This window comes from Heteronotia binoei, chromosome 14 (genome assembly GCF_032191835.1).
Source record: "Heteronotia binoei isolate CCM8104 ecotype False Entrance Well chromosome 14, APGP_CSIRO_Hbin_v1, whole genome shotgun sequence".
Taxonomy (NCBI): domain Eukaryota; kingdom Metazoa; phylum Chordata; class Lepidosauria; order Squamata; family Gekkonidae; genus Heteronotia; species Heteronotia binoei.
Window position 1 is genome coordinate 13,452,999 of NC_083236.1, and position 10,727 is coordinate 13,463,725.

Genomic DNA, 10,727 nt, shown 5'->3' on the forward strand with positions numbered 1-10,727 from the left:
TTTCAATTTTTTAAAAGATAAAAAATTAGAGAAACAAGGGCAGGCACCATTAAGCGGAATGGGGGCTTTGAGGGAGTATCTGGTATGTTAAGAACATCAGAAGAGCCCTGCTGGATCAGACCAGTGAGGGTCCCTCTAGTCCAGCCTCCTGTCTCCCAGTGGCCAGCCAGTTCCTCTGGACGGCCAGCAACAGGCTGTGCTCCAAAGAAGTATAAGAAATTATTTCTGCTGAAGTTTGTTTGAGGTTTGGCTAAGTAGTGAAAAACAGTGACTAGTCTACGTTCTGTTTATACAGAAGGCTAGAACATTTTCTGACTAATGTTCTGAGGTCATGAATGATGGTCAGAGCTTTCTGGAATGGCAGTGGGAAGTATTTGGCCAAACTGTGGGCTCACTGACAATTTAAATCCCTTTTCCTTGCGTCAAGCCATGCCTACAGCAGTACCAAACTTTTTAAAGTCCTGGCACACAGAAACCATGGCATGGCTTTACAGATTCTTGGCTGTTTCATCAGCCTGACCCCTCTGAAATGTCATTTAATAAAAACAAGGAAGAAGCTACGTGTCCAGGGAGGGAATTTCCCTTCCTTGTATTGCTAGCGTTGGTTACAAGTTGAGTGGAACAAAGTTTTAGCCAGTACACTTAAAACTCATTTAAAAATGACAGGCTAGAAACCTGCAGATTCAAACAGCAGCTACAATGCAAAAACTAGTGCTCATCAAAGAACTTAATGCACAGACTTTTGTGAGTTGCTTGTAGAGAGAGCTTCATGTAATCGTGAAGCAACCATGGAGGATGCCTTGCTTCTGCCCCTTGACTGTCTTCAGATGCCTCCTAAAGACTGAAAATGAGGGTGCCATATGAACTGCTCTGGGGGAGGTTGTTATAGAATCGTGGGGCTGCCACTGAAAAGGCCCTCTCTTGTGTTTCCCCAAAACAAGCTTCTTTGATTGATGAGACAGTCAGGAGGGTGTCTTTCTGTAATCTTAATTCCCGGGCAGAAACATATGGGAGAAAACGGTCCTTCAGATATGCTGGTCCCAAGCTGCGTAGGTCAGCACCTTGAATTGGCCTCAGGAATAGATTGATAGCCAGTGTAATTATTGTAATATCAGGATCACATGCTCCTGATGACTGGGCCCGACCAGCAGTTTGGCTGCAGAGTTCTGAATTAGCTTCAGCCTTCAAATACTCCTAAAGGGTAGCCCCAAGTAGAGTGCATTGCAGTAGTCCAGTCCTAGGAATGGACACGGTTGACGCACCAGCCAAAACTGGGCAAAAGCACTCCGAACTACAGAAGCCACCTAGGTGACCACTGTCAAGTAGCCCTCCCGGGCTGTGAACCTGACTTTTCAAGGGGAGTATAACCCCATCCAAAAAAGGAGACAACTCTAGTCCCAGATCTGCCTTTCTACTAATCCAAAGAACATCAAGTCTTAACAGAATCAGGTTTCCACTTCTCCAAGGAGTCATCCAGAACATCACAGCATCCTTGGAACTAGGTGAAAAAGAAAGGTATTCATGTATTGGTGACACTGCAGCCCAGACCTCATGACCTCTCTCCTGTGGCTTCACGTAGGTATTGAACAGTATGGGCGATAAGATTGATGCTAGTCAGTAGCCACGGAACAGAGCAGGAATCATCCAGCACCACCCTTTGAGACCAGCCCCCAAGACAGGGTTAGAACACTGCAACGTGGTGCCCTGCGGTCCCTGTGCCGGCAAGTGGCTCAGTACGGTGCCGTGGTCAGTAGTACTGAAGGCTGCTGAGAGATCCAGCAGAACTAGCAGGGGCACATTTTTCCTCTCTGGTTTTCAGAGGGCTAAAGCGAGGCTACCAAAAGTGGTCCCTCTTCCAAACTGTGGCCTGAAGTAAGACTGAAATTGGCCCCGAAAACAAGTCTCTTCCAAGAGCCCCTGGAGCTGAGAAGCAACATCTGCTTGAGCACCTTGCCCAAGAATGGAAGACCAGAGGCTAGCTGGAAGCTCCTCCAACACAGTAGGGGTCACAGAGGTTTTTTTCTAAAACAGGCCCAATCACTGCATCCTTGAGCATGGATGGTACAACCCCCCACTGTCAAGGAAGCATTTACCACTCCTTTTGCTCACTCAGTCAGCTCCCCTCTGGCAGCTTCTATCAGCCAGGAAGGGCCGGGGTCAAGGACGCAGGTGGTAGATCTCACCTCTCCAAGCATCTTTTCCACATCCTTGGGCTCCACAAGTTGAAAGGTGTCCTTAAAAATCGGACAAGCAGGTGCTAAAGGCACATCATCTGAACATGCATCCACGCCAGCATCTAACCCAGTGCTGATCTGGGTGATTTTGTTTGCAAAGTAAACAGCAAATTGATCACAGCAGGCTGTTGTGTGGTCAGAATCCAGTTGCCTGGGGCTATGATGTAAAATCCCCTGGACCACACAAATTAGTTCAGCTGGGAAATTCCATGCAAATTCAATGGTGGCAGAGAAATAGTGCCTTTTCATCACCATCACTGAGTGAGCTTTAATATGGGCTTTATGCTGCGTTTGAGTAGTCTTGCTCTGACTCTTCCGCCAGGGGCCTTCCAGCTGTTATCTCTCCTGCTTCATCGCCAACAGGTTAACACTCTCCTGTCTTCCTCCCTCCCTCCTCCCTTCCCCATTGGTTAAGGCACTTCTCCCTGCCCCCCCCCATTTTATTACAAACCTCTTGTGGGGAGCATAGCTTGCCAGAAGCCCCCCATTCCCCCAGGGCCAGAGGTATGTATATAGGCGTCAGGGTGAGTATGCCAGCACAGTGAACGGTGCGTCCCCCAGACACTCAGCTCAGCTACATTTGAAGCCTTCCTCCATCTCAACAAGTGACCCTTCCCTTGGAGGATGAGCCGCTCAAGCTAGAGGGCAGCTCCTGAGACTGGAGGGCAGCTTCAGATGTCACTGAACAAAGCAGTTGGATCATCTACCCCACTGTCAGCATAGGCATTAGGTATGCTTCTCGTTCATGGGTTTTGCATGGCCTCAAACCGGCAACCTGTACTTCAGGGTGCCCAACCTTTTTTGAGCTTGCAGGCATCGTTGGAATTCTGACTCCAATGTGGTGGGTGCAGCTGCTGCCAAATCAGTCAAATCTCCAGTAGCCAATCACAAGCCTTGCTGTGCAAAAGCCCCTCCCCTGTTCCCACCCACTTTCTCAAAGCATTTGGTGAGCAGCAGGAGAGGTGTCTGCCTTGGGGATCCCAGCTGTACTCTGTCAAAGCCCTGTGCTGCTGGGAGCACCTTCACCCCTTGTAGGTGATGGGCCTCCTAGTCCTCCCTTCATTTAACATTCCCTCTCCCAGTTTGATCCTGCAATCTCCATGCTGAAATTGTGCCAAGCCATAGAGCAGGGGTGGCCAAGGGTAGCTCTCCAGATGTTTTTTTGCCTACAACTCCCATCAGCCCCAGCCAGCATGGCCAATGGCTGGGGCTGATGGGAGTTGTAGGCAAAAAAACATCTGGAGAGCTACCCTTGGCCACCCCTGCCATAGAGGGATTCCGATAACCAATGCATAGCTCCCTTCAAAGCAGCAGATGAAGCGCCAGAGATGTATTTTAGGTTCCTGAGCTCAGCTATTGAATTAGGGCTTATGTTTTTATTAATATAACAAAACTTCCAACTGGTGTCCACCACTCTCACCCACACACCCCGACGAGCAGCGCTTGGAAATATAGATGGAGCCATTTGGATACCCATTTCAAATATCTTGCTTGCTTGAGGCAGGAAGCCTCTCCGTTAAAGGGCTGAGAGTCCGTGCAAGGAGCTGGTGGATGCTGAGAGACAAAATATCAGATTGGCACACTGGTGGGGGTTGGGCTGGTAGAATGAGTAGCCTCCAGGCTTGTTCTGCCTTTGCACGATTATGGCAGCAGCCCAAATGGCCAGTGATGTCACCACCCCCTGTGCAAGGTTGGGAGTGTTATGAGAACTCCTAAAGAGATCACAGGCAAAAGGGGGAAGGGAAAACTTGGTTTGGGGAGGGAGGAGGTAGTATTTGGAATTCCCAGTGTATCAGGCTGCCAAATCAGTATTTGAAAAAAAACGAGGGAGGCAGATGGGGCACCCTCTGTTGGGTGTGGCTGTGAGCGGTCTTTAAGAGGCAAATGGGTGATCTTTGCTCAGGGCTTGTTCTTCTGTCCCTTCCTGACCTACTCACCATTTTCCTCTCTCCTGTTCTTTTCTGTCTCTGCAGAAAATGATGCTTCCTACAGGTGCGGCCTTCCGATGGTTTCAGTAGGAACAAGAATCCCAAAGCTCGGTCATCCAGTGCCATGTCACTGCTTGCTTGTGTTGTCTCAGGCAAGGAATTTTTTTGGCGGAAATGAATGGATGCGCCTGTGTCTCCTTTAGAACCAAAAATATTTTCTCGCAGATTTCATTCCTGTTTTTATAATTTTTTTTTTTTGGCATTTGTTTTAACATCTCCAAGTACTAGTAAAATAAACATTAACTGCTTTTCAAATAAATTTTTAAAAAAGGAATCCATAAAGTACCAAGATGTAATAGAGTATGGACAATCAACTGATCTTATTTTCTTGTGTTCTGGTGTTGACGTGGTTTATGTGTGGAAGATGCAGTTCTTGTGTAGAGAATGTAAATTTACAGTAACCTTTTAAAATCTAGTTACTAATAAGCACTACTGTAATTAGCACAGCTGTTTACTCATTCATTTTTTTTTACTTGATTAATTTCCATCATTAAAGAAAAATAGTGTGGATAGTTTCTAGAATGCCTCAATTTCATGTTATAAATGAAGAATATGTTTAAAAATAAAGTAGTTTCCCTTTTCCTAACCATACACATAAAATAAGGTTTAATCAGCAAGATGTTTGGTATTAAAAAGTGGAAGTATACTGCAAAACGGGCAAGATTTTTAAAGCAAAGGAAAAAAAAATAACTATTACATTTAGAAACAAGGAAGAAAAAAAACCCCAACTACTACTATACATTAAAAACAAACCCTGGAACTAATTGCAACAATTCAGTTTTAGAAACCATTTGAAAAAAAAACGTTACTGGAATTCAGATAATAAGCTATTGCAGGACCTGTGCTGAAAAACATTTGCAATGAGTCTTTTTCTTCTGTTCCAAGCCCTCCTCTCCTGCTTTTCTCACCACCACTAAACTGAAAGGCTGTTTGTAATGTTCTAGCAATTCAGGCTGTTTTGTGAATAAAAATGAAAGCATGTTTTGTGTCATGGTTTACATCTCTGTTATTCTGTCCATCGTGGTTCCCTGCAGTGGTTGTGGGGCTTGGGGTTTTGCAGGCGGGGAAGAGCAAAAGGAACCATTTGGAGATACGTTGGTTCATTCCATAATGCTTTCTGCGGTTTGCCTTTTTTTTGAGAAGGTTTAAATAGTGTCCAAGGGGGAGGGACTAACTTTTGCAGTTAGATTCATATGGGTAGCCGTGTTTGAGTCCAGGGCACTTTCAAAACCAACCAAGTTTTAGTCTGGGTGTAAGCTTTCATATGCATGAAGACTTCATCAGATAGGCTAAGTACATGTATTGATACATCAGTGTAGCTGAAGAAGTGTGCATGCACATAAAAGCTTACACCCACAATAAAACCTGGTTGATCTTGAAGGGGCCACTGGACTCACACTTTGTTGTATGTTTTGCAGTGCTTTCCTAGGCAGAGTCACACACTTCGAATTCTGTGGTGGTCAGTAGGCCTTGAAGGGTGCAACTCTCCTTAGAATGGCAGTGCTAGACCTATGCTATTCTTAATTTTTGAGAACAAGACAATGACAGCAGCTATACAGTGCCTGTATAATAACCAGCCATTTGTCTGTGTCATCTATATATGTTACTGGCTTGCTGAACGGTGCATTTTCAACGAGAAAAAGAAGAGCAGATTCTACACCCCGTTTTTCTCTACCTTAAGGAGTCTCAAAATGGCTTACAGTTGCCTTCCCTTCCTTTCCTCTCCCCACAAGACTTGTACTGTTTTCGCACACAGCTTACCTCGCAGTCACAATCCTGTTCCCTCCGCAGCGTCCGGTCGGATTTCCCACCATCTGCGCCGGAGTTACAGGAAGTGCCTCAGCTTCTGTGTAGCAAACGTAAACTGGGTTTTAGTGGTTTATGTTTGTTACACAAAAGCCACGGCACTTCCTGTAACTCCGGCGCAGATGGTGGGAAATCCGACCGGACGCTGCGGAGGGAATAGGATTGTGACTGCGAGGTAAGCTGTGTGTGAAAGCGGTAACCGTGTGAGGTAAGTGAGGCTGAGGGAGTTCTGAGAGAACTGGGACTGGCCCCAGGTAACCCAGCAGACTTTCTGTGGAGAAGTGAGGAATCCAACCTGGTTCTCCAGATTAGAGCCTGCTGCTCTTAACCGTTACCACGACACCAGTGCCGGGACTGGTACAGCTTTCTTAGCAGCTTCTGTGAGCTGAACAAAGCAGTCGAGAAGTGGGATGCTTGTTCAGATATGGAAACCGGTTGACTATGCACATTTCAGCGATCCTCGGACACAAGTTCAGGCACCACATTGAACTTTGACTTTATTGATACTGTCCAATAGTACTGGAAATGCAAGGCTTAGGGAAAGGATGCTGTGGGGATCCAGCTCTCAAAAGGCTGCTGTCCTATCATTGCTCAGGATCTTGGTCATGGCTAATGCTGCTTTGCTGCAATGGTTCCCAGCCCACATGCAGCCTTTCCAGTAAGGTTGTTCCCCGGTGAGACAGAGAGAGGGCACTCAGTTCCTCCAAATCACTTTATTCAGAGCAACCCCCACCCCCCATTACCTTCCAGTATGACCTGGGTTTAAATCTTTTTTTTCTTTCCTGGGAGAAATGATTGTCGCGGACGCTTGCATCTGGTGAGACAGCCTTGTTGTCCCACAACAGGAAACTGCATGAAGGCCTGCCCATGGAAACGTTAGGTGAATACTCAGAAACAGAAATTATTCCTTTTAAGTGTTGCTTAAGGGAGCGTATAATAAAAGCAAGCGGGTGCTGCAGTCATCGCTTGGTTCTCTCAAACGCATCATCACAACTGCGCACACAACCTGACTTGCACAAGATTACAGGTCTTGGGCGGTGAAGGATAGAGGAAAGGGGATGTGATCAGCCAGCGCCTCTCAAAGACATCCTACTCGGAGGTCATGGTGCCCTTCGGTCTTCCCTCTTGCTTTCACTTATAAAATAGATACACATAAAATTTTCTATTTTATAAGTGTAAACCAGGTTCTGCCAGCCTCCATTTGTCACATTATATTGCAGGCTTGCTCCTGATCGCCAGCGGCCCTCTGGAACAGCTGCCTGTTGGGAGATTTCCTGTCTATGAACCTGCGCCAGATCTGAAGAGCAGAGAATGGGCCCTTGTAACTGCCGAGCTGGGCTGAGAAGGTGCCGTCTGCACATGATGAAGCCTCAAAGCTCCCAGGGATGTTTCCGGGAGTCACAGGATAGGTAGGACTTCGTGGCTTTGCAGAGCTCCCTCTCCGTTCCTCTCCCCACAACCAGGCTCACCCATCGGCTCAAACTGTAAAAGGTATGCAGAGTGCCCAATTCATGTCCTCTCGGTGCCAAATCTAGGAAGCCCTTGGGGAGAATTCTTTTATTTCGCTGCAGGATACATAGAAGTCTTCCTGAGCACTGCTTGGGCAAAGTTCCTTTCAGAGGCAGAGAAAAGCTGGCAGAGGCCCATCTTCCAGCGTTGCACAGAGCAGCAGCAGGAAGTTCCCAGTGTGGTGCTCACGAGGGCCATGGCCCCCGCCCACCTCTCCTGGTACCCCCCCAAGTGCTGGCAGGAAGAGGGTGGGGCCTGATTGGAGCCAGTGTTGGTTGTGGGTGTTGTACCAACGGCAAGTTCATAGCATGCACCACCCCTCACATCCAGGTTGGCCAATCCCACCACAGGGGGGCATTTTGCCAAGCCATACAGCAGGGGTGGCCAATGGTAGCTCTCCAGACGGTTCAGACAGAGGCAGATGGATTTTCTGATGCAAACTGCAAATGGCAGTCTCTGTTACGGCAATGTTTAAATCTGTGTTATTCCCCACGCTCTATAGCAGGGGTGACCAAGGGTAGCTCTCCAGATGTTTTTTGCCTACAACTCCGCTCAGCCCCAGCCAGCATGGCCAACGGCTGGGGCTGATGGGAGTTGTAGGCAAAAAACATCTGGAGAGCTACCCTCGGCCACCCCTGCTCTATATCCAAGCCATGCCCCAGCTCTTAGAGCTGTGTCTCGTGGTAATAAAGTCGTTTGGCTGGGACCCTCCCCCGCCCCCCCTGCCCAAGCTGCTTCCTGAGTTCCTGCAAGTGTGGGGTGGAGCCAGAAGATTCCTCTTCATGCCAAACTACCCAGAGACTGGCTCCCCGATCCCTGCCGGTGACCAGAAGGTGAGTTGAACGAGCAGGCGGTTCAGCCCTACCTAGACAAGGGCAAGGTTAGCACCTCATGCAGGGATTGTTCACATAATTTTGAAAGGTTTGTGATGTCTCGTATGCAACGAGCTCCTTCAGAAATGGAGACTTTCAGGCTGACCCAGGCAGTGGCTGGGTTACGCGGCTCCAGTCACCTGACTGCATACACGTCTCTGATTGGTTTGTTGCATTTCCTCTGAGGAAGGCTGGCTCAGGGATCATCCCTGGCGAATGTCAGCACCAGCCCTGCTTCTCGGACTTGTTTCTTGTTCCCGAGGATCCAGCTAAGCCGAAAGAGGAGCCTGGATTCCCCAAGAGCTGTGGAGCAGAAGAGAACCTGCAGGCAGGCATCCATCACACCTGCATCCCTGGAGCTGGGAGCAGCACACCTGTGCACATCGGGGTTTACCCACACGACAGCCCTGTGAGCAGGGCCTTTTTTTTTGTAGCAGGAACTCCTTTGCATATTAGGCCACACACCCCTGATGTAGCCAATCCTCTTGGAGCTTACAGTAGGCCTTGTAAGAAAAGCCCTGTCAGTTCTTGGAGGATTGGCTACATCAGGGGTGTGTGGCCTAATATGCAAAGGAGTTCCTGCTACAAAAGAAAGCCCAGCCTGTGAGGGAGGTGGTTCGATGACAGCGGTATTCAGAGAGGAGCAGGGATTGGAAGGCAGGGCTCCTTGATTGGAATCCGGCATGTAACACTGAGTTTGATACTCCTATTTCTCTCCCCCCCCCCCGCCCTTTAAAAATGTTCATTTCCCATACTTGCAAAGTAAAGTGGTTTGGGCTCAAAGCAGCTTGGCTTGGGGCTTCTCCCCAAGCACTCCGGGTATCTCATGTGCATGAATGCAGCTAACGGCAACCCCCTCCCTGGCTCATCTGGACCTAGGTGGGCCAGACTAGCCTCCTCTCATGTAGGGTTGCCAACCTCCAGGTGGTAGAAGAAGAAGATGAAGAAGATATTGGATTTATATCCCGCCCTCCACGCCAAAGAGTCTCAGAGCGGCTCACAATCTCCTTTCCCTTCCACCCCCACAACAGACACCCTGTGAGGTGGATGAAGATATTGGATTTATATCCTGCCCTCCACTCCGAAGAGTCTCAGAGCGGCTCACAATCTCCTTTACCTTCCTCCCCCACAACAGACACCCTGTAAGGTGGGTGGGGCTGGAGAGGGCTCTCACAGCAGCTGCCCTTTCAAGGACAACCTCTGTCAAAGCTGTGGCTGACCCAGGGCCATTCCAGCAGGTGCAAGGGGAGGAGTGGGGAAGCAAACCCTGTTCTCCCAGATAAGAGTCCGCACACTTCACCACTACACCAAACTGGCTCTCCAGTTTGGTAGCTGGAGATCTCTTGGGATTACAACTGATCTCCGGGCAACAGAGAGCACTTTACTTGGAGAAAGATCCAAGCGGGCAGCCGTGTTGGTCTGAAGCAGTTGAACAAAGCAGGAGTCAAGGTGCACCCTTAAGACTGACCAAGTTTTATTCAGAATGGAAGCTTTCGTGTGCTCTCTAAGCACACTTCATCAGACGAGGGGATCAGGTATTGTGGGCTGAAATACCTGCAGTTTGTTGATTAAGAGGGCAAACCGCCTGGGATCGCATGGTGAAACAATGTGGCTTGGCCATTTGGTCTGGATAGCTAAAAAAGGTAATAAAGCTTCCTACCAGTTGGAGTTTCTGCAAATCTCGGCAAATCACGAAAGGACATGTATTTCCTAGTTGCAGTCCACCTAATTTACTTGCCAACATCAATCTTTACTTGGAGAAAATGGCTGCTCTGGAAGGTGGACTCTATGGCATTATATCCCATTGAAGTCCCTTCCCTCCCAAACCCCACCCTCTTCAGGCTTCACCCCCTTCCCAAATCTCCAGGTCTTTCCCAAACCAGAGCTGGCAACCCCTAGTCTCATGAGATCTCAGAAGCTAAGTAGAGAGCCAGTTTGGTGTAGTGGTGAAGTGTGCGGACTCTTATCTGGGAGAACCGGGTTTGATTCCTCACTCCTCCACTTGCACCTGCTGGAATGGCCTTGGGTCAGCCATAGCTCTGGCAGAGGTTGTCCTTGAAAGGGCAGCTGCTGTGAGAGGCCTCTCCAGCCCCACCCACCTCACAGGGCGTCTGTTGTGGGGGAGGAAGGTAAAGGAGATTGTGAGCCGCTCTGAGACTCTTTGGAGTGGAGGGCAGGATATAAATCCAATATCATCTTCTTCTTCTAAGTAGGGTTGGCCCTGGTTAGTATGTGGACCCCCAAGGAAGCCCAGGGTTGCGACACCAAAGCAGGCAATGGCAACCTACCTCTGTTTGCCTCTTGCCTGGAAAATCCGA

General features: G+C 48.6%; 1 protein-coding gene across 3 annotated transcripts in view; it reads left to right on the plus strand.

Moving 5' to 3' along the window:
- Positions 1–5,203, plus strand: part of CXXC5 (CXXC finger protein 5) — a 129,713-nt gene extending 124,510 nt beyond the window's left edge. For 2 of the 3 annotated variants that reach the window (XM_060253713.1, XM_060253714.1), the window contains exon 3: positions 4,208–5,203. In XM_060253713.1, the coding sequence (XP_060109696.1) occupies positions 4,208–4,252 (45 nt within the window). In that variant the 3' untranslated portion in view covers positions 4,253–5,203. The remainder of the gene's footprint in view (positions 1–4,207) is intronic. The other variant, XM_060253711.1, reaches the window with a different exon arrangement.
- Positions 5,204–10,727: the final 5,524 nt, after the last annotated feature.